Genomic DNA, 23,764 nt, shown 5'->3' on the forward strand with positions numbered 1-23,764 from the left:
CTCGGCCGCTTGCTCGAGTATGCAAAAGTTTTGCAATACAGTATTTTAATTAATTCCCGCGAAAATTATCGGCTTCTTACGTACGGTACGTTCCTTCTATAGTCATAACACGGCCCAGTACTAAGCCGCGTATTTTTGTTTTAATTAACCTGCATTTGAATAGATTTCCCAATATGTTTTCCTGTAGTAGGTCACGTGATAGGGTTAGGGGAGTTTCCTAACCCTCCTCTATCGGTGCCACATGACGTCGAAGCTAAAACCACGGATACTAGAATCTTCTAGTATCCGTGCTAAAACCAACCGTTATCGTCTTGATCGTCGCTGTGCTGGTAGCGCTGACGGTCGTCGCAATGCTTCGACACGCCAAACGCGACGGTAGCGCGTCGCATCGTCGCCCTTTCGGCGCAAAACCGAATGTCTACTCGAACTCGAAGATCGTCGTCCCAAACAGACCGAGACGCCGTCAAGTCGCATCGCCAACGCGCAATTTCGTCTTTATAAAGATCCACAAAACGGGCAGCGCTTCGATAAGGCAAATCCTGGAGAAGGTCATAAAAAATCACAATCTGATCGAAGTCGTTCCGAAGTCGAGAACATTCGGATTCGGTCGATATTTCGATCCCTCGACGTACTATCATTCTCACAAGCCTGGAGAGTACAACGCTCTCATAGCGCATTCTCGCTTCAAGCCGAGCGTGACTAATCGTCTCATTCGGAATCCCGTTTATTTTACGATTCTTCGAAATCCCGAAACTCTATTTCTATCGGCGTTCGATTATTTTCCGCATGTTCGAAAATGCGCCGGAGGAATTGGCGTGAGCCCTATCGACGTCTTGGATAATCCGAGCACATATTTCCCAAAACTTCAGAAATGCAAAGAGCACTTTTATATCGTCAACTCGATGGCCAATGAAATGGGACTCGATCCTCCGTACTTGGACGATGACGTGCAGGCGAAAATTCGTGAAATGGAGAAGACGTTTAGTTTGGTCATGATAATGGAACACAGTGCGGAATCCATGGTTATGCTTCGTCGAACGCTCAATTGGAATCTGAGTGACGTCGTCGGCATGCCAACGAATACGCATCCGGAATTCAAAAGCGACGACGAGACGTTATCCGATTACGAAAAGCTAATTGCACATCACGAGGCCAATGTTTTGACGGAGAAACACAAGGCTGTGTTGCGACATTGGTTGCACGCCGATTTTCTCATCTACGAGCGTTTTCTGAAAATATTTGAAGAGAAAATTCGCAAAGAAGAAGAAGAGACGGGAGATTTTCAGGCGGAGGTCGAGCTGTACAAAGAAGCAATGGTGGCTTTGTGTAAGGGAAAAGGAATCGAAGATATGCACAGTGCTATCTCACGGCTGAAGCATGGCCGTCTGGAAATGTTCAAGTGGTATACTAATAAGAGAAATTGAACGCTTGCGCCAAGGTTTGCACATTAATTATTATTATTACAAGAGCAATGTACTAATAGCACTGAGTAATATTGTTAATATTATTATTACTGTGTATTATATGTACTAAAATTTTTTATTATTATTCGATATTTAGGTAGACATCTGTCGCTTGTCCGGGTTTTTTACATCACGTGTCTTCTGACTCTTCTCCCTTTTCTTTTTCGCGACGGAGCCGAAAGGGTCCTTAGGGTCGCTTTTCGCGGTTTCTCGCTACGAGCGCTTTCCTAAGTAGAAGCAAACGAATGTTAATAGCTCGATTCTTTGAGGTGAGGCCCCCTTTCTCCGTCGCCGTTCGAGAGGACGATCAAATCGGTCCCAGGTCTACGAAAACCGACTTCAAAACATACCGCTCTCTCTGTTCGCTCTCTCTCGTCGGAAAGAATCGCAATCTCCTCCGCTTTCTCCAACGGATGTTTTAGGCAAGAAATTTTTATATGAGACGTTCCTTAGACTTCCAATTCAGGAAAATGAAATCCTACTCTGTCTGGCGGAAGATTGACGTACACGTACAATATGGATCTTTCTCTTGCTGTCAGCCGGCTCGTCCGCACCTTTTTTAGCAATTTCTACACTCTATAGACGGAGGCACGAGAGAGAGCTTCAGTTCGTCTCTTTTTCAACGAGAAATTGTACGTAGAAAACTTTGAAAGTAAATCTAGAACTTGCGACGCGTTGCGCGGAACGAAGACCACAAAGAGCCGGCCGGTTTCTGATGCAAAGGCAATTGGTATTACAATTCAAATCGAAAGGTGCGCTCATTGCAATTCATATAACTGTTACATCCCCGCAAATTTTTGGTAGCTTTTACTGAATTTGGCAGAAGAAGAGAAACCGGAAGAATAGACTTCGTTTTGTACATTAATTAATCCCGTCTTTTTGTATTGCACGATATCGGATTTTGTAGCATGGGGTCCTGAGCACGACCTCGCCTAAGACAACTGCTCATTGGGTCCTGAGCATGACCCACATCAAAAACTGCTTCGGTCCTGAGCATGACCGGCATCAAAACTGCTCACCTACGGGTCCTGAGCAAGACCCGACAATAAACTGCTCAAAAAAACGCAGAGGAAAGACTGTTGTATTTCAATAAAGAAAAAATTGCAAAATTCTGTCCCCTTTTGTTCTAGGGCAGTTTCAACGGGGTCGTGCCCAGGACCCCACATGGAGCAGTTTTATTTTTTTCACGGGGTCATGCTCAGGACCCCATTGGAGCAGTTTTTTGCAGGCGGTCGTGCTCAGGACCACCCTGCCTCTAAAACGACAGCGTCTTGCGTAAATGGAGACAAGGGAAACATAAATACTAATTACCTGTAGGCTCGTCGTACAAGAAACGAGTTCTTCCGCCTTTTCCGAAATTCTCGAGACAAGAAAAAAACGAGAGCCACCAACTAGATCCGCGCACTTGGAAGTTCCTCTAAATAATTGCAGTGTCGGAAACTTTTAAAAAAGCAATCAAGTGATTTGCTTACTTAGTCCGCGTTGGATCAACCGTATACAAGGCTATATCTTCATAGATCCTTAGCATCTGTTGGCGATCACGAGGCGGATGGCCGAAAATTCACGAAAGCGAATTTGGTTGGCCTTCCGATGTCTCTCGATCAGACTCTAGAAAAAAGAGAAGGAAAGAGAATTCCACTAGAAGCAAATCCATGCGACGCACGATTGCTTGGTGGCGAGTGGATGCGGACGCGCTAGAGTAGCTGCGATCGACTCGACAGCGATATCGGCGAAAATCGTCGTTAGACAAACGCTAAGAGCGCGAATAAGACCTGCAGGCTGTACAATGTAGCGATGCAATCGCTCGATGCTAGCTGCGTGGTTCGGACGTCCACACGAAAAGAAACGCTCAGGCTTCATCGGCGCAGACGAAACTGATCGACAGAGTTTCGAAGCTCGTTGTCTGGTTTTGGCCCGTTCAATGCCTTGTAGAACAGCTCCTTTCTCTTGTCTCGGCTGAATCGGCTGAGGTCACGCCACGCCAGCTCACCAGGCAAGGAGAACGTAATCTAGCGCACTGCGACGAATTGATCAATAACTGAGATATTGCGGTTTCGCGGCTTTTCCTTCAGCTGTTCCCTCAGCTGTTCCGTCAGCTGGCAAGAAACGAGTTGCGGTTTGACGTCGTCATCTGTTCATGTCAGCTGCAGCTTTTTTAGGTCCAGAAAAAGAAAATCGAAGGCTATTATAAGCTAAAAGCGACCGCTTGGCATCGCACTTTGTTGTAGAAAGCAACGAGAAAAAGAGTTTACGCCCAATCACTAACAGGCTAACAGACCCTGCATGGATTACCAAACTTCCTGTGATGACTTCATCCATCCTTATAGCGCAACTATATAAGGAAGGGCACGGCGGTATCTTTTCACAGAGCTAATCGACGACGTCATCGTAGAGATTATGAAAGCGACTTGCCTTCTCTTCGTCCTTCTTGGTGCAGCGGCATACTTTCAAAGTAACGCCGCCCTGACCGGTATAAGCGGCTTCAACGATAAGGGAACTATATATAACATTCTTTTCTGCATAAGACGTTCTTGTTTCGGATAATGAAAACAAAAGCGCAGTGATGGAACCTTTGCCAATATCATGCAAAGCAATTTACAACCAGAGGCCTCAGAAGTACGAACCAGGCGTTTACCTTATACAGCCAAATGGGCATCCACAACCGTTCAACGTGATTTGAAATTGAATTTTATCGTGCCAGACATGTATCGTCTTCTTTTCTATAGGTTTCTTGCACGGTGTATGGGTACACTCTTCTAATGAAAGTCGACGGATCTAAGAACACTTTCAATTACAGCAATGATCTGTGGACGAACTCTGACACGTACAAAGAAGAATACTATAACCTTGATCGAAATGAGACAAAATTGGCCTCATTTTCGACCGTGGAATTTACGGAGCTTTATCTTCGCCTTGTGACTTCAAATGAAACTCGAGAAATGATTATACGTCACAGTGCGACCTCGATGATGGATTTATTCAAAAGCGGAAAGTACACAGCACTAACCATGGGAAGAGACGCATGGTTAGATTTGGTACCAGGTTCATATCTTCAAGACAACTGCAACATGGTAACTTGCATGCACTGTAACTCGATAAATATAAATGTGCTGATATAATTTTTAGGAGGGATTTAACGTCGAACCCCCATGCTGCCATAACGTGAGAATTGGAATCATTGCTAACAACGAAGAGAACTGCAACACTGCTGATTCCTGGATTGGGATTGGTGCAGAAAATGATCAGATTAATACATGTGGCAGCTCTAGCAATTACACCAAAATCAATAACGTCCTTTCCTTTGCTTACGTTTTTGGCCGCTAACTGATTTGAACGCAATCGACTTTTCAACGTTTTCCTTTGCTGTTTGCTGTTTGTATACCGTTTAGTGTGTTTCCTTGTAATTGCAGTGCTCAATAGTTCATTTCCTAGCATGTGATTTCTGTAAGGTATGAGACATCGACCACTCTTATCCATATGGCCCATTAGAATGCGGCGTATTCTTGTTTGACCTTCGCGTTGAATTAATTTCCGAACTCCTTTTCCTGTCTTAATTCTGTACAATCAAAAGCAGCGAGCGTTTTTGAGCTGAAAACGGAAAGTGGCACGTCCTTTTTAATTTTTTAATTAATTTTACGCATTCTTTAATAATCACTTCAAACACCACATCCTGAAAGGGGCATCCGGGAATGCGAGAAAGACTCCTTACTCGTTTCCGTGTCCGTTATCGTCTTGATCGTCGCTGTGCCGGTAGCACTGACCGTCGTAGCAATCCCAAACGGACCGAGACGCCGTCACGTCGCATCGCCGACGCGCAATTTCGTCTTTATCAAGATTCACAAAACGGGCAGCGCTTCGATCAGGCAAATGCTGGAGAAAGTCATAAAAAATCGCAATCTGATCGAAGTCGTTCCGAAGTCGAGAACATTCGGATTCGGTCGATATTTCAATCCCTCGACGTACTATAATTCTCACAAGCCTGGAGAGTACAACGCTCTCATAGCGCATTCTCGCTTCAAGCCGAGCGTGACTAATCGTCTCATACAGAATCCCGTTTATTTTACGATTCTTCGAAATCCAGAAACTCTATTTCCATCGGCGTTCGATTAGTTTCCGCAAGTTCGAAATTGCGCCGGAGGAATTGGCGTGAGCCCTATCGACGTCTTGGATAATCCGAGCGCATATTTCCCAAAACTTCAGAAATGCGAAGAGCACTATTATATCGTCAACTCGATGGATAATGAAATGGGGCTCGATCCTCCGTACGATGACGTGCAGGCGAAAATTCGTGAAATGGAGAAGACGTTTAGTTTGGTTAATTAATTAATTAATTACCCCTCTGGCAGATCTTTTGGCGCGATCGTTCCGCCTTCGCCTTCGAAGTCGAGAAGTCGGAAGGCGGTGTCCTATTTAGGAAAGGAGGCGAGAAAGGAGACGACGTCCGACGACGTCGGATGCATGTCTTCTGGATCGTCGGCGACATTCGGGCCGTCGTTGCAAATGCGCTGGTGAGCGCGCCGGAGAATTTCGCGACAGATGAAACTTTTTCCGTGATGCGTTCGGCCGAGCAGCGACACGACGTTGCTCACGTTGTCGTCCGTCGACGCGCGACCTGCATCCAGCCAGCCGTCTTCGTTAATTTCTAGGCGGCACGTCGAATCGACGAAGACGAAGCGAGTGATGCGATGACCAGCCATTACGAAGACGAAAACCCCTTACGCATGCGTAGATTAGGAACGTCATGCTGACGTCATTGCCAAAAATAGATTATTTTGCGCGAGACACTTTATCTTCGAAAATTATTAGCAATCTCACGCTTGAGCAAAAATCCCGACGCAATTGAGCTGCTTACGCAGCTGCATGCATGGCCTTTGAGATGAAGGCTACAGTCAAAGAGTCATCATCTCACCTTGCCCATCATTCGAATTTTTCGAAATACTGTAATCGATTTCGAGACGCCGCCTTCCCCTTCGAAGTCGAGCAGTCGGAAGGCCATGCGCGATTTGAAAACGACGTCATGTCATTGTCCGTCGACACGCGACCTGTAGCCTCGCGTTCGCCAGGCCCTTCTCCCTGCTCTCCCGTATGAACACGGGAGGGGAGAAGGGCCTGGTATCTGGAAAATCACGTGGTGCCCCCTTTTGGGGGTGCGGTCGGTATGACGCGTCGGATAAATAGGTGGGATGTGACGCCTCTCTGATAAGTGCTAATAAAGTTGACCTTTTCAAACGATCGCTCTTCTCTAACCTGCGGCCATGCAGACAAACGATTGGAATACACGCTGTTTATGGTCATTATTTTTGAAGACTTCCCTAAGAAGCCGTGATGCTTTACGCGATACGCTTTCAGCCATGTTAGAGGGCATGTTAGAGACGCGCGCGATCCTTTGAAAAGGCGGGGCATGTCACGGATGATCCCACCTGATCCCACGCAACAACATACGGTAGCGTGCGTGCGTTTCATATCCATTTCTCTACACAATCCGTGCCTGCATTAACCAAGCCATTCGCAATTTCTGCAGTGGTGCAGATGATGACGCAACACCGACGTCGTTTGTCTACAAAAAATCACGAAAGATAACTAGTTAGCCGTGGGATTTTCTTCATCACTGCAAACAATGAATCAGTGAAAGTTAATGCCTCTTCCCGGCTTTTCGCCAGCTGACGCCACCGCAGCTTGAGGTTATTGCGTCAGCTGCTGCAACTTTTCGCCAGCTGACGCCACCGCAGCTTGAGGTTATTGCGTCAGCTGGCAGCTGCTGCTGCTTTTCGCCGTAAACTACCGATTAAACGCCCATGGGCGTTTGTAGAACTTTCGTCCAGAAAAGGGGGGTGGGCGCTTACTATGTGTTTGCGCAAACTCTTCACGTAGTAAACGCCCATGCATGTGTTGAAAACACTGATATATTCAGGGACTGCAATGAAACGTAAACTTTTAGAGATATAGTCTTCGAAACGTTTTTCCGTGCTTTTTGTGCCACTACATTTGAAGGAAACGTCGTACGATACGTGTTGTTTAGCCATCTGCAGGTGCGCGACTGACGCTGTTTGGGTGGGCGTTTACAATTAAAGAGTACTGACCCTGTAAACTGTTTTGGAGCTAAAAGGGGGTGTGGGCGCTTGCTCAGGTGTGGGCGTTTACTCGGTAGTTTACGGTTATTAGTTTCTTGAAGACGTCATTCCCTTTCACCCCTTTATAAGGGCAGGGTACTGTGGTATCATTCACAGAGCTAGCGTCGTAAAGCAGACGATGATGACCAAAGCGACTTGCCTTCTTTTTGCCCTTATTGGTGCAGCAGTATACTCTCAGAATCACGCCGGTAAGACAGAAAAGAACTTTTTAAAAAATTGTTTATAAGACGTCTTTTGTCAGAAGTCAAGAACGAAGGCGGAGTGGACTATACGACGCCAGCGACTTGCAAACAGTATTACCTCAACGATCCTCAGAAGTATGAACCAGGCTTTTACTATCTACAGCCAAGCGTTGGACCAAAATTCAAAGTAATCGATCTTGAAATTTTATAGAAAGGTGCAAATAGCTTCTTCTCTTGTGTAGGTTTATTGCGCAGTGTATGGATACACTCTTCTAATGAAAGTCAACGGATCAGAAAGCACTTTCAAGTACAGCAGCGAACTCTGGACGAACTCTCAAACGTTTCAACCAAGCCGTTTCGACCTCGATTATAATGAGACAAAATTGCAATCATTTTCAACCGTGGATTTTACGGAGCTCTATCTTCGCGTCGTGACTGCTTCGGTGACTCGAGAAATAATTATACCTGTCCAATCGACCTCGCTGTTGAACTTACTCAAAGACGGGAACTACACCGCGGTCGACCTGGGAAGAGACCCTTGGCTAAATTTGGTTCCAGGTTCATTCCTTCAAGACTACTGCAACATGGTAACGCGCTGTATACCGTTACTCGATAAATACGCTATCAAACGAAATTTAGGCGGGATTCAACGTCAACACCCCCAGATTAAAACAAGTGCGAATCGGAATCGTTGCCAACAACGAAGACAGCTGCACAACTGCTGATTCTTGGGTTGGTGTCGGAGGAGGAAACGTTGAGAATGTTTCCTGTGGCAGCTCTGACACGTACCAAATGGACATTGTCGTTCATTCCTTTGCCTACGTTTTTGCTCGTTAATTAATATCGAGCACGAATGGTATCAAACTTGAATTTGCGCGTCTTTTTCGATTTGTTGTACTGTTTGTCCCGTGTATGAATGTGTTTCACTTTCTTGCAGTACCGCTCAGTGATTCTAAAGAGACCTAGCTCATACGCCAAGAAGGAACGTACCGTAGTCTAAACGAGGCTACTATATATTGAAAACATCTCCACGATCTCTTCATCTGAACGCGCCAATAGCCATGCTAACATCGGGAAGCCTGCCGAACGAGACAATAGATTGAAGACACCTTACTCTGCTGAATGATCCAACGTCTTCTATATATGCTTAAGCTTTACTTCCTGAAACATAGGCTAATTATAAGAACTGAAGTTTTCTTGAGCAAAGACTGCTTTACTAGTAGTGCGTGTCAGCGCAGAAATAACAAAGAAGTGACAGTAAAAATAGTGAGTGTACCACAGCACTTATCGGGTAGACGAGAGAAAATACCTGACCCTGCGAGGCTCCCGTATCAAAAACCCTGAAAAAGTGAAAGAAAATAAATGTCAGCACTACAATTTTCTCAAAAAATCAAACCCGCATTAGCTTGCACCAGTAAGCGTCGCTTCTACTGGGAGAGGCAACCACCTGGCCCAGGTGGTGCCGACCGCGCCTCTTCATTTTCGACCGGCGCCGCTGCGACTCCACGTCTGGTGAGCAAACAGCGGAACGACTGCAGCCTTAGGAACATTTCATCGTGATCCGTCACATTTGCGAGACTCCACAGCCGCTCTATATCACGACAGAACATGTCCCTATATATGGAAATCGTAGACTCTAGATGCGATAACCTGCGGCCGCTGCAGCTCTAGGCCAAATCGTACGCTGAATGTCCGACGCATCGACGGTCTCGCCCCACATGCATCTTAATTAAATAGGTACATTAGCACATTACCATAAATAAAACTACGGATTAAATTTAATTACACTTCTCCACCAAGCATCAGTTTTTGCTGTTGCGCATCTTCTATGCTTGCCAACGGATCGTTGTCGTAGAACTGCTCCCATGTGACGGTCAAGTGAGGCAGGTACCACCGGTTGCTGTTGCTCAGAATGCATCGATAGCCGGCCGCGACTACCTGAGAACGTGCACGCTGACCCATGAACCCCATTTCTAATAGGAGCACCTTTGCTGCCGTTTTACTGTTCAGCCAGACGTGAATGACAGTATTCTTCTCTAGGGTGGAGCCAAAGTGATTAAACACCTAAAAGAAGGAGGCTTCGAATGTAGAGATTTGATGACCTCTCTGGTTCCTGTGGATTGACCTCTTCCCAATTGACGGAAGTTTTCTGTTCATTCTTTGCGTACTGATGAGCTCTGGAGACGAAGTACTTGTACGCATCTATAAAAGGACCGTCTTGCATAAAGGAATCGTCAACACGAGCTAACTCTCGTTTAGCTACCGTCATCGGTAAAATTCTTCATCTTTAGCCAGGCTTGTATTTCGGGATTCTTATCCCAGCACTTTGTATTGACCTCATCTCCTCCCTATAGCCCATGTTACATAAAATGAATTGCTTCGCGTCGATTTTGAAACCAAGCCTCACCAAGTGAATGAAATTGTCTCCAAAGACGTCCGCCATTTCTTTCAAAAAGCCCTAAAGAAATTGAATATTCTAGCACCAGTTGCTTCTCAAGTGCGTACTTCTATAAGATCAAACGTCGCATTAGTCGCCGGATTCAAAGGCTGCGGACAATCGGACGACGGGCATATGTCGGGATAGCCCTAAAGCAAATGTCGAATGCGCCGCTTTTATTATGGCCGCTGCGCTACTTACAATGCACCAAGACGCTGCATGACCTGGCATATCAAATTCCGGCATGACTCGGATGCCTCTCCCTTTTGCATACCTAAAGAACGTCGCAATTAAGTGACACGAAGAACAGGATGCAAGCACATGGCTTTACGTCACAACATCTTTAACGTCTTCAATAGAATATCTCTCTTGCGAAGAATAGGCGCCATTCCACAACTTCGGATATTTGAGCGATTGAAGTGGAAATGACTGCGTGTCCACGATATGCCAGTGGAGAACGTTCTACAAAACCAGAAAATGGGCTTCACCGATGGGAAGGAGGATGATTTAACCAATTTAGCATAGGACATGGAGTCAAGCACATTCCTAATCACTCGCAGCGGCTCGAAATGGCGAGATGTATCTGCAGTAATTGAACCGAATAGGTTTCAAAACATAAAAATTCACTTTACCGATTAGTAATCCTCTGTGCTGGAAACGAGGCTCGTCTTCAATAAACCAACTTGCGTTGTGAATCTAACTCTTCAAATAAAGACACTGATATTGGCACCTTTGATTTACTTCATAGGCATTTTCAGCAAAATTGTACGTGACAAGCTGGCTGAACGTTTCTAAGCCCCTCATAGCACCAAAAATTGTAGCAGCCTAAATTAGGTTACATATGCGAAGTACAAACCCTCGGCTCAACAAAGTCACTTTACTACCTTTAGAGTGGAATTAGGCGGAGAGGCAGTGATATTCAATTCATACGACTCATCTGTTTCAAGTTGAAGATCTACGAATATTTGATATATCTGAATGGCAACTGACGCAATATAATATTTTAACTATTACCCTCGCCAGGCGAATGGACAACGACGTATACCGTGTCGAGCTGTACGAAAAAACGTATGCTAGTACTGTTCTGAGCTCAGACTAGCTAATGAGCGGGTGTACCGGCGAGCTGCTCTTGCTCGTGTAACTGTGACTGAAAATCAATAGCTGATACCTATCAAAGGCTTGCTGAAGCAGCACGGATTGACAGTCTGTGACAAAGCTATTAATAAAAAGTAACAGCTGAAAGCTTGTCCTGCGCGAAAAATAAACAAACCCGAATTTACTGCCAATAGATAGCGTTGTCGCTCCCATTGTGAAAGTATGCGGCTGGGGGAGGAGTGGAGCCTGTGGAGCACCAAACGTCGGTACCTATAAAACGAAGACAAATTGCAGATCCCCGATGACATGACCGTCTGTTTCTATATTGCACCTTGAGGTAAACATCACAGCCCTTTGTTGGAATTCTGACTGACACGTCTGATTTGATCCAGCCGTTGCTATTGAATCCTTTGCACGACGTCATATTATTGCACAAAGATTTTAACGCGTCGATGTCTTTAGTGTTGGCATGCTCGATATCCTACGCAGAACATATTAGCAAACGATTCTATATATGCTGGTGGGGTATATACGCTGCCAGGAGCGTCCACGCCCTGAAAGACGGTGTAAGAGTACGGGGGCCCAGCGGTGCTTCCGGGGAAGAAAGGGACGACGTGAAAACACATCATCCACCACCAGGTCAAAGACGAACGATCGCGATGTCTCATTCTGTCGTCGCTCACGTGCCTAAACGAGCGAGTCACATGCGCCAGTAAATGCATTACGCTAACCGTCGGAAATTTGAAAACAGAAAAGATATAACATATTCCAATCTTCACGCCCAGACGAGGTAATGAATTCAATTGAATTACGTAGAAAATACACGATCGTCAAACGGCGTAACCAACCTCAGGAACACTGCAGCATGCGGTGAAATCGGGGATGGCCAAACCTTCAGAGTTTTCCTAATATTGTATAATGATACTGTTGAACTCGGACTAGTGAAAGAAATCGTGCTATATCGTGTTCTACGAAATCTGAATCTGGCGTGCATTTGCGGAATGAACGTTCAGAACGCTCTCCTGCAGACATCTTTCATAAAGGGGTCCTTTATTTTTTTGGAATTTCGACCTATACCTTTAACAAAGCGATCTGCTCATCGATGTGCTTTTGAAGTTTAAGCAAATCTCTTTGCTTAACAACTTCGTCCTCTTCAGCCTTTCTGGTCTGCTCTTGCCACTTTTCGTATACGTATTCGCGGGTAATCGCATCGCTTTCAGATTTACGATCGCAATCTATAGCAGTCTGAGTCACCAGAAAAGCACGATTATCTTCACAATTTCTCGAGGATTAGAAACAACTTACGAAGCACTTTCCGCGCAGAAATATTTTGCTCAGAAGAGCAGATGTAATCCTCATGATAACATAGAAAATGTTAAATGGAATGGGAACAGGCGGCGATTTGATGATACCATACACAATGGCGGCACCAGCGAACTTCCACTCAATGTCTGCATTATCCTGACGGAGCAACGTATTACGTGTGACACAACGTCACATTAATTAATGACCGAGTGTCTATACCTGAACTTTCTGAAACGAATTGCTTATCAGAGCAATCAGCAAATTTAGTAGAGCAATAACAGAAAGCACTAGCCACAAAGCCACCAGTATGAGACCAATGACAGTTTCCCAATCCTGATCAATGGCGTCAAAATCGTCAAGTTCAATAATTCCAAACAGAGCCCAAAACAACGTCTTCAAAGACGAATATACCCTATGAGAAAAACATTGAGTCATCTTCTTAGCGAACAAGCCTTGTCATAGTTTCAATAAGAAATTACGCAAGCACGACGCATTCGCACAAGTCTTTAAGAAGCTATCATGCAGCATACTCACCCTGCTACGCTTCCAGGCACGGTTGCGTTAATCGGAGCGTCGGGGCTCTTCACAACGGCCGAGTAGACGCTCGTCAAGCTCACTGCAAAGCCAATCATAAACGATACCAAAATGATCAGAAAGGAGACGAAATCGTAGAATATCGCGACAAACGACAGTTGCACGGGCCCCAGGCGTTCGAGCAATTGAAGATACGACAAAAATCGTCCGCAGAAGATAAGAATTCCAAAGCCGAGCACGTGAAACGACGCTCGAATCCCACTGAAATTATCGTCGACGACATAGTAGCCAACGAAGAGAAGACAATAGTAGGCGACGAAATCGACGACGAGGAACATGTCGAGCAGATTGTTCCAATCGGTGACGTAACTCCTAAACGTTCCCTTGTGATCGTACATCTGAGAGAGTTCCTGCAGAACGAATCCGACGACGAAGACGAAGACGATCCAGTCGAGAACGGTGGGCGACGTTGCCGGCGATTCGATGGACTTGAGCACGACGTCGACGATCAGAAGCACGACGAAGGCGACATTGGCGACGGCGTCGGCAACGTAGGCGATGCACCGCTCGTCCGTTTTCATCCACCGCGAGCGGCAGCAGCAGTGACAGGGTAAGCAAAAGAACATGACGAAAGGAAGAAGGAATGCCTTGAGCAAATAGCCGAGGACTTTGTAGACGTACTCGTAAGTGTTCGGTTTCTCGCCTCGTCGACCGTACCAGTCCCACCAGACCTTCTCTTGAACCGGACGACTCGATATAAACTGCGAACAGTTATGTATTATAAATGACAGTACCGTAAACTACGTATTGTAAGCCCATGGACTAGTTACTGCAACATTGGAGTCAAAGCAGCTAGGGGTGGGCTTTTGATAAGTAGTTTTACAATTTGTGTATATATTATAAGCCCACCCTTGGTTGTCTCCTGATTCCTGCTCTATGCAATACAGTAAACGTTAGGTACTGAGCTAACTAAAGTAATCCAAGTGGGCAACCAAAAAACAAGCTTTCCAATAACTTCGCTTGAGCAGTAGGGTGGGCTTATAATATGTCATGGGCTTATAATACGTAGTTTACGGTATAATATTATTACTTACTTTCTTCTTTTCGTTTTCCAGCGCGTAGGAGAAAAGGCTATCGGTGACTTCGTTTCGTGTCAACTCGGCCTTGTCCATCATTTCAACAGCAAAGGACTCCATGTCCTTTGAGAGCGAGAGATAATCTTCGGCGTACATACTGTGCTGCTGTGCGCCATCCGAGAACAACGTGCTCACTCGCAGAGCCGCTTCTATCTGTCGAGGAGCGGTCAGAATAATGTCGCGATGTTTTAGAAGAGTGACTGAGTCGAACGGGAGATATTTCAGTTTGGGGTCGTCCAGTTTGGCACCTGCCCGAAGCAGGTGCTCGACGAAAATTCTCGACTTTCTCTCGAGGGCCACGTAAAGGCACGATTGATTTTTGGCATTTTTCGCGTTCACGTCAGCGACCTTACGATCAAGAAGAAGACGAAATTTGGCGGAAGGAGACGTCTGAGACTCCGCAGCCAAATTCAAAAGAGAAATTTCGTTTTCCTCAGCTTTGGCCTCCTTACTCAGCAAAAACTACAAAACAAAGCAAAGGCACGAACTAAGTAACATTCGTTTAGTAAACTACAATAGTAGTGTGAGTCCAGCAGAAATGGAATACTTTTAGAGTAGGAATACCCTCGCCTCAAACCGGTACAAGAGCGAGTGCTTCCTAACTGACGTCGACGAATAATGAAGACAATGTTAGATCATACCATTATCATACTGATAGTGTCGGCATCTTTCATATTAGTGATCCAGTGAATATTAATGCACGCCTAATCTAATATGTACATACCTCGACTGTTTCCAAGCATCCGCTTCTGACAGCGTCCGACAACATCGAATTGGAGTATTGTGCAAAGAGCTGAGGTCGGTTTTCGCTGACAAAAGCGACAAGAGTCAATCCGTTACTACTGTCAGCTGCCATTCGATCCACGTCCGACTTCTCCAAGTCGGCACCCTTGCGAATCAAGTATCGAACGTGCTCGACATAGTCTTCATTTCGGGAGAGAGAAGACTCCGCTAACTGCATAGCCACGAAGACGATAACAACACACAGATTAAAAAAAATCGACGCTATACCAGACTGTGAATGACGTTGCCAATCGACGCCCCTCGCGACAAGAGTGTTTCGAGCGCCCCAATGGGACGCAGTCTCATAACCGCATGGTAAAAGACCGATTTGCCCTCGTCGTCCTTTGCGGTCACATCGGCGCCGAGGTCAACGAGAGCTCGTAGGGCTGCACAGAACAACCGGATGTATGGCACATATTGTGTGCGGCTGACGACGACGCGACGCCTTACTCTTTGCACCTATCTCCCTGGATAGGTCCGAGTCGCAAAACGAGTCGGAGCAAAGGAGAGCACGAAGTGGCGTGACGGTCGCGCGATCGGACGAATCAACGTCGTAGTAGACGTGATTCGGATCGGCGCCGTCGCGGACGAGCTCGGCGACTCGTTGAGCCTGACCGACGCGGAAGTCAGTGAGCTCGTTCAACAGCGAACGCTGAATTTCGACATTCTCTGTCGGCGTAGTCACAGGGCTTTGACCACCGGCTCCAGAGATGGGAATGAGCTCCATCGACTCTCCACTCGCCATTGCGGAATGGAACACGCGAACTGTTGACCCCGGGCGTGCGTCATCCTAAATAAGGAACGATAATTAGACATGTACATTACAATACGCGCACCGTCTGCCCGCGGTTGCGACGTACGTACTTGGGGTACTTCTATGAGATCAAAAGTCGCATTAGTCGCCGGATTTAGAGGCTGCGAACAATCGGACGACGGGCATATGTCGGGATAGCCCTAAAGCAAAGATCATGGTTCGTATCGCTGGGCTGCTTACAATGCACCAAGACGCTGCATGACCCGGCATATCAAATTCCTCGGATGCCTCTCCCTTTTGCATACCTAAACAACGTCGCAATAAAATGACACAAAGGATGCAAGCACATGGTTTTACGTCACAATATCTTTAACGTCTTCAATAGAATATCTCTCTTGCGAAGAATAAGCGCCATTCCACAACTTCGGATATTTGAGCGCGATTGAAGTGGATATGACTGCGTGTCCACGATATACCAGTGAAGAACGTTCTAAAAAACCAAAAGATGGGTGCATGACAACAGCCAATGGGTAGGAAGGCAATTTACCAATTTAGCACAAGACATGGAGTCAAGCACATTCCTAATATTATTACTCGCAACGGTTCGAGCCGAGAAGTATCTGTAGTAATCAAAACAAATAAATAGTGACAGAAAAAGTAAAAATTCTCTTTACCGATTAATAATCCTGTGCTGAAAGTGAGGACTGTCTTGAATTAATCAACTTGCGTCGTGGATCTAACCCCTAGAATATAGCCTTGATATTTCATTGGCACGTTTGATGTACTTCGTATGCATTTTCAATGAAATTGTAAGTGACGAGCTGGCTAACGTTTCTAAGCCTCTCATCGCACCGAAAATTGTGGCTGCCTAAAATGCGCCCATGCTGCTGTACGTGTGGAGTAGAACAACGAAGTCACTTTACTACCTCTAAAGTAGCATTAGGCGGAGAAGCAGTGACATTCAATTCGTACGATTCATCTGTTTCAAGTTGAAGATCTGCGACAATTTGATGCTAAACTCCAACAGAAGCAGTAATTATTTAACTATTACCCTCGTTAGGCGAATGGACGACGACGTATACTGTGTCGAGCTATAGAAATAAAGCAGGTGCACTGTTCTGAGCTCCGATTATACTAGTTGCAATATGCGGACGCACCGGCAAGCTGCTTTTGCTCGTGTAACTGTGACTGAAAATCAATAGCTGATACCTGTGAAAGGCTTGCTGAAGCAGCACGGATTGACAGTCTGTGAAAAAGTCATTAATGAAAAGTAACAGATGAAAGTTTGTCCTGCGCAAAAAATAAACAAACAAACCCGAATTTACTGCTAATAGATAGAGTTGTCGCTCCCATTGTGAACGTATGCGGCTGAGGGAGGAGTGGAGCCTGAGGAGCGCCAAACGTGGGTACCTATTATTGAACAGAGACAAAGTGCAGATTACAGATGACATGACTGTCAATTGCACCTTGAGGTAAACATCACAGCCCTTTGTTGGAATTCTGACTGACAGGTCTGATTTAATCCAACCGTTGCTGTTGAATCTTTTGCAAGCCGTCATATTATTGCACAAAGATTTCAATGTGTCAATATCTTTAGTGTTGGCATTTTCGATATCCTAGGCAGAATACGAATTCAGTAGCTATATGCTTGTGAGATAAATAGGTACTTACACTGCCAGGGGCGTCTACCCCCTGAAAGACGGTGTACGAGTACGGGGGTCCAGCAGTGCTTCCGGGGAGGAATAAGACGACGCAAAAACACGTCATCCACCACCAGGCCACAGACGAACGGTCGCGATGTCTCATTCTGTTGTCGCTCACGTGCCTAAAAAAACGAATCACATGAGCCAGGTAACAGAGCGATACATATGTAGGAAAACGGAGAGAGAGATGGAAAAAAAATGCCATGTTATCATTCTAATTAAAAGGAATTGAAAACTTCGTAAGGGATAAGTGAATTATAGGCCTATGTGTCCAAGGCCACCCTAAGGCGTCCGTATTTGACACGTGCCAGTAGAAGCAGGATGACGGCAACGAGTGACGTTGCCGCCATCGTCGAATTCATCCATTTGGTTCCTTTTGAAATTCAAGCCTAAGCATAAGACAAAAATTTGTCAAAAAATTGAACATTTCAGATTAAATTAAGTAAGTAGGTACTTGCTTACGCGTCACAAAAACGGACTCGCTTTCTACATTGACGTCAGGAAAATAGCCGCCCATCTCTTCGCTCACTTTCCCGATGAGACTGAACTCGTTTAGCGCGCCTCCGCAAAACGTTCCGGCTGCGTACGTTTCAACGTTACCTCAACAATAAGGATGCATTGTAAACCACGCCCATTACATAATGGGCGAATTTCGACAATTTTTCGGCGAAGAGAATTTGAAAGAATTCGATTCAACTTCGCCGAGCGATAAATCGTCTTAGTGGACGTGGAGGATTTTTTGCGCCGCCGTTCGGCTGAACGTCGACGAGGATCTTTGCGTTTGAGGAATCTGCGCACGGCCGGGTGCGCGTTCGTGCGAATCGTTCGATGTTCGTCGCGCGGGAGTGCCACTGTTTCGCGTTCGCCTAGCGCCTAGGCACGGGAGTTTGGGTCGCCTTACGACGCCGTGACGTCGTGCGCGTTTTCTGGGCGAACTTGCGTCGCCTAAACGCAGTTGTGTTGCTAGTTTTTCTGCTGTTTTACCTTCGTTTCGGCTTCTTCTACGTTAGGTACAGTCGTTGCGTCCATTTCGTGTCGTTGGATTAGCTAATTAAATCGTTCAGCTGATCTACGTCCGAAACACCGCCAAGTCGTGCTCGAGACCTCCTGCGGGGCCCCCAAAAAATTCCTTGGGGTTCTTGCTCCTCCAAATGACTATTCTTGCTGTCATCGAGACTCAGATACCTTAGTTCACTCGTAAACCATTTAAGTCTCAAAAGAACATAACAGTGACCGCCCGTATAAGAACAAAAACAAAATAGGTACAGTATGTAGAAAAATGAAACATCCAAAAATATAAAAATCAAAAGGGTCCATAGAAAAGACGGGTATAAAAATAAACAACGAATGATAAAATAGTATCAAGAACGTCATGTACTTAGTTCCATGGCTCACCCACTAGCTCCACTTTCTCTCCCCCATGCATCCTACCTTTGACCATTCTTTTCGCTGGGCAACTCTTGTATTCCTCGTCAGATTTCTGGATAACTTCCAATCTGGCCAAACAGTCCGCTGCTGAAGGCCTCTTTGAAAGATTGAGATCGACCATTGCTAGGCCAAGACGCTTTATGATAGGATGGCGAACACTTGTTGCTTGGGCCATTCTCTTTCTTGGTGCTGGTTGCTCTCCCGTCATCAATTCGATGAACGTCACGCCGAGGCTATAGACGTCGGCGATTTTTGTGTTGTGCTGACCCGGTTCGGACCTTTCTGGAGCAACATAAGGAGGACTCATTGGCCCAGCCGACAGACTGTTGATTTCGGAAAAACGAGCCGCTCCCAAATCGCAGATTTTCGCTTCCATTACTGATGTGACGACGACATTCGTTGATCGAATGTCCCCGTGAAGAATGCCGAGTCCGTGAAGATAGCAGATTCCCGACGAACAGCCGATTGCGATGTCGACTTGCTCTCTGAGAAGAAGAGGACCGTCGGCTGCGACAATGATATCAGAGAGAGATGCTTCGAGAAGCTCTGATATGATTCTCAGCGGAATTCCATCTTGAGTGATGACGCCAAGCAAAGAGACAACGTTGGGATGATGAACTTTGCTGCAGATTGAGATTTCTTGTTCCAAGCGACGAAGATAAACATCGACGCGAAGAAAGTCGTAGAACGTTTTGACTGCTACGTTGCAGCCGAGCCAACGACCCACACGGACGTCTAACAGGGAAAATTAACAATTAGTCAATTCGAAGATTATCTTACCTCCGTACGATCCCCCGCCGAGTTTGACGTCACTTATGTTAATGTCGGTGGAAGAAATTTGACGCACGTTTTCGTATTGGCTCATATTTTGTTGCGCTTCTTGGGCAACGAGTCTTGCCTCGTCGCGTTCCTGCTCCAGTTGAGTACAACGTTCAGAAGTCATTCCTAATAAGAAGGAATCATAGTCTTGGAGTGGCATACCCTTGAATCTCATTACTGTGCTGCTGCTCCAGTTGAGTACAACGTTCAGACATCCTTCCTAAGAAGAGATCATAGTCCATGAGTCGTACTACACTTCTATCTCTTACTGATATCCGTTTCTGCTCGAGCAGATCGCTCACGGAGGTACTGACTCGCCTTTTGAACTTTCCTCATTTTTTCTTCGTGTTCTGAAAGAATCGTGTTTTTTTCTTTTTGCAGATCGCGAACGAGCTAATCCAATGTAACATAGAATCCCTTTATTCCCACCATTGTCCAACCAACCTGTTGAGAGGAATGAAGATTGCTCTCTGTTGCTCGAGCAGAAGCTTTTTCCTCTTCCAGGCGAAGTTGCAGGTCTCGGACGAGCTAACGCAATGCAACGTAGAGTCCCTTTATTATTAACATTAATCTCACCAACAAACCTGTTGAGACGAGTGAAGATTATCAGTGAGATTTCTCTCTCTTGCTCGAGCAGAAGCTTTCTCCTCTTCTACGCGACCTTGCAGCTCTTGTACGAGCTAAAGTAAATACAAAATAAATAACTACCTCACACTAACACAGCTAATTACCTGTTGAGACGCGCGGAGATCTTCAGCGAGACCTTTCTTCGCCGCGCAAACAGCAGTCCTCTCTTTTTCCGTCTCAATAAGTTGACTTTGTAGCTCATCAACAAACTGATAAATTGTCAAAAGCAATACACAAAATAATTCACTATCTAACACTACCACAGCTAATTGTCAGCTATATGTACCTGTTGATACGAGTGAAGATTCCCAGTGAGATTCCTCTTTTCTTCTTGAGCAGAATCTCTCTCCTTTTCTAGGCGATGTTGCAGCTCTTGTACGAGCTAAAGAATTCACAAAATAATTTACTGTCTAACACTAGCACACCTATTTACCTGTTGAGACGAGCGGAGATCTTCGGCGAGACTTTCCTTCTCCGTACAAGGAGTGTTCCTCTCTTTTTCAGACTTATCAAGGCGACGTTGAAGCTCTTGTACGAACTAGAGAAATATACAAATAATTCATTGTCTAACACTTTAGTACAGCTATATACCTCTGCGAGACTTTCTTTCTCCGCAAGGGCAACATTTCTCTCTTCTTCCGCCTCATCAAGGCGACTTCGCAGTTCATCAATAAGCTAATAAATTGTAAAAATTGGATCAGATTAAATATCTTTATACTGACCTGTTGAGACACGTCGTCTTCAAAGAAAAAAGTAGGTGAAGAACCACTGCAATTTGAACTCCAAGTCGTCTTTTTTGCCTAGAAAATGACCCTTCCTATTAGACTTTGAGCAAGCAGAACCTTGTGTGCACACGAGAGGGTCGTTTTTTCGTTATGTCTCACTACTGATCTATTGATCTGCTAAAAATTCATTCGTCGACCAATGTCCACTGCTGTTTCAAGACAATCAATTGGTTTGTGAGCGTTTTTTACTCCTCTTTCGAAGTGAAGAAAGACATCAAGTCTTTCTTCTACGTATAACATCGATTCTAATGTGTCTCCGGACTCTGACACTTCCAAGGACATTGAATCAATATAATCAATTCATCTACCTCTCGCTTGCGTATGAGCGCAACGTAATAATTCTAATGTTTGATTCTATGCCTAAATTTACCTCGAGTTGTGGAATTGTTTTCTTCTTTCCATCCGCCTACGGAAAACTCTTATCAATACGTCACAAAATCTCCTCTATGCTTTCCTCTTGTTCGCTGAAAACATTCTCTAGTGTTTCTTTCAGTGTAGCGTAATTTTCAGCAAATTTCACGGCTCCTTTATTTTCCTAAAACATTCAAAGATTAGAAGCTAAACCGCCTTTCGTAGTACCTTACATAGTCGGTTGCATAAATATTGCATCCTTTTTCAATTAGAAGATTCATCACTCTTTCTTTTCCCCAGGAAATGGCTTCCAAAAACGGCGTTCTTTTGCACTATTAATGAACTTTGTTATAATTATAAATGGCTTATAAATCAATACTGAATTGACAGCTTCAATGTCTGCCCCAACGGAAAGCAAATATTCTGCAATTTCAACGCGACCCCAATGACATGCCCAATGAAGGGAAGTGTAGCGCTCCTAAAAAGGGTTGTACGGTAATATTGTCTGGCTCTTTGGATAGAACCCACGGCTACAGCTATTTATTTGATTTTCCCGCTCAGAATACTTTGTTTGACCACGGATAAACTACATAGCAGTATATTCTACTATCCGTGGTTTGACACGGTCTAACATCCGGGAAGTAATCACCATAGCAACAAAGCTGTTCTACATGTACTCTATTCATCAAATATGGTTAATGGCGCTCATATTTGTGGATTTGGCCATGACTTAAACGTTAAATTGAATACCAAATTAGATTTATGATTGACATCCAATCCCAATGCAACGAGTCGTTTAGAAATTTCCAAATGACCCTTCTGACTCGCATATGCCAATGCTTCACCATCCTACAAGCATCTCATTAGTAACAACCAAAACGACAGTTTTGCTTACCCTGCCCTTTGCATGGATATTGCATTCATTTTCAATTAAAACTTCCATCACTTCTCTATTTCCACTTTTAGCGGCTGAGAGAAAGGGCGTCATATCCCACTAATAATCATTTGGTCATTCTCTAGTTATAGCTGCTAAATCAATACCTCAGCACGAGCTTCCACGTTAGCTCCAGCTGAAATCAAATATTTTGCCATTTCAGCGTCAGGAGCCAAATGAAGGCAAGTCTCTTCATACTAAATACGCCGTGAAGTTTTGACTTTTTGATTCGACACTACTCGTCGCACCGCATTTTTCGCTCCCTTCCACTTTTCCGGATAACGTTGAATATATGTAGACACGGTTTCGTAATCTCTTTTTTCGACAGCCGTTAGAAAGGCTAGTAGAAAAAGTAGTCTATGAGTAAAAGGAATAACAACAGCAACCGTCATCGCTATTCGCCATCGATCGGAAAGAAGACTTTCGAGGATGCGCAGTGAAGGCCAAGTCCCGTAATATTTCGTCGTCAATGAGATCTCTTCTATCTATGATGAGATAGAGCCAAATCTTAACATACATTTCACCGGCAAGCATCAGCTTTTGCTGTTGCGGATCTTCTATGCTTGCCAACGGATCGTAGTTGTAGAACTGCTCCCCATGTGACAGTCAAGTGCGGAAGGTCTACCACCGCAGTTGCTGTTGCTCAGAATGCATCGACAGCCGACGGTCACTACCTGAGAACGTGCGTGTTGACCCACCCCATTTCTAAGAGCTGCGCAAATAGGAGCACATTTGCGGGACGTTTCACACTGTTCATGTGAATGACAGTGGTCTTCTCATTGACCTCTAAGTCTTCCCAAGTTACATAAATGAATTGCTTCGTCGATTTTGAAACCAAGCCTCACCAAGTGAATGAAATTGTCTCCAAAGACGCCCGCCATTTCTTTCAAAAAGCCCTAAAGAAATTGAATATTCTAGCACCAGTTGCTTCTCAAGTGCGTACTTCTATAAGATCAAACGTCGCATTAGTCGCCGGATTCAAAGGCTGCGGACAATCGGGCGACGGGCATATGTCGGGATAGCCCTAAAGCAAATGTCGAATGCGCCGCTTTTATTATGGCCGCTGCGCTACTTACAATGCACCAAGACGCTGCATGACCTGGCATATCAAATTCTGGCATGACTCGGATGCCTCTCCCTTTTGCATACCTAAAGAACGTCGCAATTAAGTGACACGAAGAACAGGATGCAAGCACATGGTTTTACGTCACAATATCTTTAACGTCTTCAATAGAATATCTCTCTTGCGAAGAATAAGCGCCATTCCACAACTTCGGATATTTGAGCGATTGAAGTG

The 23,764-nt window shown here is 45.1% G+C and overlaps 6 protein-coding genes across 10 annotated transcripts; 3 read left to right on the forward strand and 3 right to left on the reverse strand.

The window, feature by feature from the left end:
- The first annotated feature begins 276 nt into the window (after window positions 1-276).
- LOC136199328 (galactose-3-O-sulfotransferase 2-like) lies at window positions 277-1,559 on the forward strand. Its single transcript, XM_065989514.1, has 2 exons — window positions 277-491; window positions 549-1,559. The coding sequence occupies exons 1-2, from the start codon at window positions 351-353 to the stop codon at window positions 1,422-1,424; spliced, it is 1,017 nt and encodes a 338-aa protein (XP_065845586.1). The 5' UTR covers window positions 277-350; the 3' UTR covers window positions 1,425-1,559.
- A 2,283-nt stretch (window positions 1,560-3,842) lies between these two features.
- Window positions 3,843-4,955, forward strand: LOC136199113 (uncharacterized). Its single transcript, XM_065989242.1, has 4 exons — window positions 3,843-3,933; window positions 3,989-4,134; window positions 4,190-4,534; window positions 4,590-4,955. The coding sequence occupies exons 1-4, from the start codon at window positions 3,861-3,863 to the stop codon at window positions 4,785-4,787; spliced, it is 762 nt and encodes a 253-aa protein (XP_065845314.1). The 5' UTR covers window positions 3,843-3,860; the 3' UTR covers window positions 4,788-4,955.
- A 2,342-nt stretch (window positions 4,956-7,297) lies between these two features.
- Window positions 7,298-8,702, forward strand: LOC136199140 (uncharacterized). Its single transcript, XM_065989282.1, has 4 exons — window positions 7,298-7,782; window positions 7,836-7,963; window positions 8,019-8,363; window positions 8,416-8,702. The coding sequence occupies exons 1-4, from the start codon at window positions 7,713-7,715 to the stop codon at window positions 8,611-8,613; spliced, it is 741 nt and encodes a 246-aa protein (XP_065845354.1). The 5' UTR covers window positions 7,298-7,712; the 3' UTR covers window positions 8,614-8,702.
- On the reverse strand, window positions 8,659-12,176 carry LOC136199137 (uncharacterized). 3 transcript variants are annotated; one of them, XR_010672989.1, is made up of 21 exons: window positions 11,842-12,078; window positions 11,640-11,789; window positions 11,484-11,578; window positions 11,330-11,429; window positions 11,228-11,267; window positions 11,098-11,168; window positions 10,955-11,038; window positions 10,846-10,909; window positions 10,726-10,796; window positions 10,545-10,675; window positions 10,415-10,487; window positions 10,282-10,362; window positions 10,184-10,234; window positions 10,040-10,124; window positions 9,902-9,978; window positions 9,763-9,840; window positions 9,563-9,714; window positions 9,427-9,500; window positions 9,173-9,367; window positions 8,994-9,116; window positions 8,659-8,937 (listed from the first exon to the last, which is right to left on the reverse strand). XR_010672989.1 is itself a non-coding variant. In XM_065989279.1 (21 exons), the coding sequence occupies exons 2-20, from the start codon at window positions 11,974-11,976 to the stop codon at window positions 9,204-9,206; spliced, it is 1,776 nt and encodes a 591-aa protein (XP_065845351.1). In that variant the 5' UTR covers window positions 11,977-11,995; window positions 12,040-12,176; the 3' UTR covers window positions 8,954-9,116; window positions 9,173-9,203. The 3 variants fall into 3 exon arrangements, 2 of the variants coding, with proteins under 2 accessions (XP_065845351.1, XP_065845350.1); XM_065989279.1 differs by lacking the exon at window positions 8,659-8,937 and having other exon boundaries at window positions 8,954-9,116; window positions 11,842-11,995; window positions 12,040-12,176; XM_065989278.1 differs by lacking the exon at window positions 8,659-8,937 and having other exon boundaries at window positions 8,954-9,116.
- Window positions 12,177-12,201: 25 nt separating this feature from the next.
- Window positions 12,202-18,624, reverse strand: LOC136199136 (short transient receptor potential channel 5-like). Its single transcript, XM_065989277.1, has 21 exons — window positions 18,508-18,624; window positions 17,492-17,645; window positions 17,287-17,436; window positions 17,136-17,230; window positions 16,978-17,066; window positions 16,872-16,911; window positions 16,747-16,817; window positions 16,606-16,688; window positions 16,495-16,556; window positions 16,368-16,440; window positions 16,178-16,310; window positions 15,931-16,125; window positions 15,517-15,856; window positions 15,295-15,452; window positions 15,008-15,238; window positions 14,242-14,745; window positions 13,148-13,908; window positions 12,833-13,025; window positions 12,614-12,769; window positions 12,386-12,553; window positions 12,202-12,330 (listed from the first exon to the last, which is right to left on the reverse strand). Exons 13-21 carry the CDS (start codon window positions 15,809-15,811, stop codon window positions 12,277-12,279), a joined length of 2,520 nt encoding a protein of 839 aa, XP_065845349.1. The 5' UTR covers window positions 15,812-15,856; window positions 15,931-16,125; window positions 16,178-16,310; window positions 16,368-16,440; window positions 16,495-16,556; window positions 16,606-16,688; window positions 16,747-16,817; window positions 16,872-16,911; window positions 16,978-17,066; window positions 17,136-17,230; window positions 17,287-17,436; window positions 17,492-17,645; window positions 18,508-18,624; the 3' UTR covers window positions 12,202-12,276.
- Window positions 18,625-18,713: 89 nt separating this feature from the next.
- On the reverse strand, window positions 18,714-23,247 carry LOC136199135 (ankycorbin-like). Of its 3 annotated transcripts, none has more exons than XM_065989273.1 (21): window positions 23,142-23,247; window positions 22,854-23,088; window positions 22,716-22,807; window positions 22,575-22,664; window positions 22,429-22,527; window positions 22,284-22,382; window positions 21,913-22,011; window positions 21,767-21,865; window positions 21,636-21,717; window positions 21,553-21,587; window positions 21,120-21,197; window positions 20,989-21,072; window positions 20,831-20,935; window positions 20,684-20,779; window positions 20,502-20,606; window positions 20,355-20,450; window positions 20,215-20,298; window positions 20,040-20,163; window positions 19,949-19,990; window positions 19,732-19,896; window positions 18,714-19,686 (listed from the first exon to the last, which is right to left on the reverse strand). In XM_065989273.1, exons 2-21 carry the CDS (start codon window positions 22,999-23,001, stop codon window positions 18,902-18,904), a joined length of 2,607 nt encoding a protein of 868 aa, XP_065845345.1. In that variant the 5' UTR covers window positions 23,002-23,088; window positions 23,142-23,247; the 3' UTR covers window positions 18,714-18,901. The 3 variants fall into 3 exon arrangements, with proteins under 3 accessions (XP_065845345.1, XP_065845347.1, XP_065845346.1); XM_065989275.1 differs by lacking the exon at window positions 23,142-23,247 and having other exon boundaries at window positions 22,854-22,952; window positions 23,035-23,072; XM_065989274.1 differs by lacking the exon at window positions 23,142-23,247 and having other exon boundaries at window positions 22,716-22,952; window positions 23,035-23,088.
- Window positions 23,248-23,764: the final 517 nt, after the last annotated feature.

This window comes from Oscarella lobularis, chromosome 20 (genome assembly GCF_947507565.1).
Source record: "Oscarella lobularis chromosome 20, ooOscLobu1.1, whole genome shotgun sequence".
NCBI classification, from domain to species: domain Eukaryota; kingdom Metazoa; phylum Porifera; class Homoscleromorpha; order Homosclerophorida; family Oscarellidae; genus Oscarella; species Oscarella lobularis.

Coding starts and splice junctions, on each gene's coding strand:
- LOC136199328 (XM_065989514.1), top strand. CDS start 351: ATGCTTCGACACGCCAAACGCGACGGTAGCGCGTCGCATCGTCGCCCT. Junction 492..548: donor CATCGCCAACGCGCAATTTC/GTCTTTATAAAG, acceptor ATCCTGGAGAAG/GTCATAAAAAATCACAATCT.
- LOC136199113 (XM_065989242.1), top strand. CDS start 3,861: ATGAAAGCGACTTGCCTTCTCTTCGTCCTTCTTGGTGCAGCGGCATAC. Junction 4,135..4,189: donor GGCATCCACAACCGTTCAAC/GTGATTTGAAAT, acceptor TCTTTTCTATAG/GTTTCTTGCACGGTGTATGG. Junction 4,535..4,589: donor TTCAAGACAACTGCAACATG/GTAACTTGCATG, acceptor TATAATTTTTAG/GAGGGATTTAACGTCGAACC.
- LOC136199140 (XM_065989282.1), top strand. CDS start 7,713: ATGATGACCAAAGCGACTTGCCTTCTTTTTGCCCTTATTGGTGCAGCA. Junction 7,964..8,018: donor GCGTTGGACCAAAATTCAAA/GTAATCGATCTT, acceptor TCTCTTGTGTAG/GTTTATTGCGCAGTGTATGG. Junction 8,364..8,415: donor TTCAAGACTACTGCAACATG/GTAACGCGCTGT, acceptor AACGAAATTTAG/GCGGGATTCAACGTCAACAC.
- LOC136199137 (XM_065989278.1), bottom strand. CDS start 12,030: ATGCATTTACTGGCGCATGTGACTCGCTCGTTTAGGCACGTGAGCGAC. Junction 11,268..11,329: donor CGAGCAAGAGCAGCTCGCCG/GTACACCCGCTC, acceptor TTTTTCGTACAG/CTCGACACGGTATACGTCGT. Junction 10,676..10,725: donor CCATGTCCTATGCTAAATTG/GTTAAATCATCC, acceptor CTGGTTTTGTAG/AACGTTCTCCACTGGCATAT.
- LOC136199136 (XM_065989277.1), bottom strand. CDS start 15,811: ATGGCGAGTGGAGAGTCGATGGAGCTCATTCCCATCTCTGGAGCCGGT. Junction 15,453..15,516: donor CAGGGAGATAGGTGCAAAGA/GTAAGGCGTCGC, acceptor TGTTCTGTGCAG/CCCTACGAGCTCTCGTTGAC. Junction 14,746..15,007: donor GATGCTTGGAAACAGTCGAG/GTATGTACATAT, acceptor TTTGTTTTGTAG/TTTTTGCTGAGTAAGGAGGC.
- LOC136199135 (XM_065989273.1), bottom strand. CDS start 23,001: ATGCTTGCCGGTGAAATGTATGTTAAGATTTGGCTCTATCTCATCATA. Junction 22,528..22,574: donor ACGTGGAAGCTCGTGCTGAG/GTATTGATTTAG, acceptor AATGATTATTAG/TGGGATATGACGCCCTTTCT. Junction 20,299..20,354: donor ATCTTCACTCGTCTCAACAG/GTTTGTTGGTGA, acceptor GCATTGCGTTAG/CTCGTCCGAGACCTGCAACT.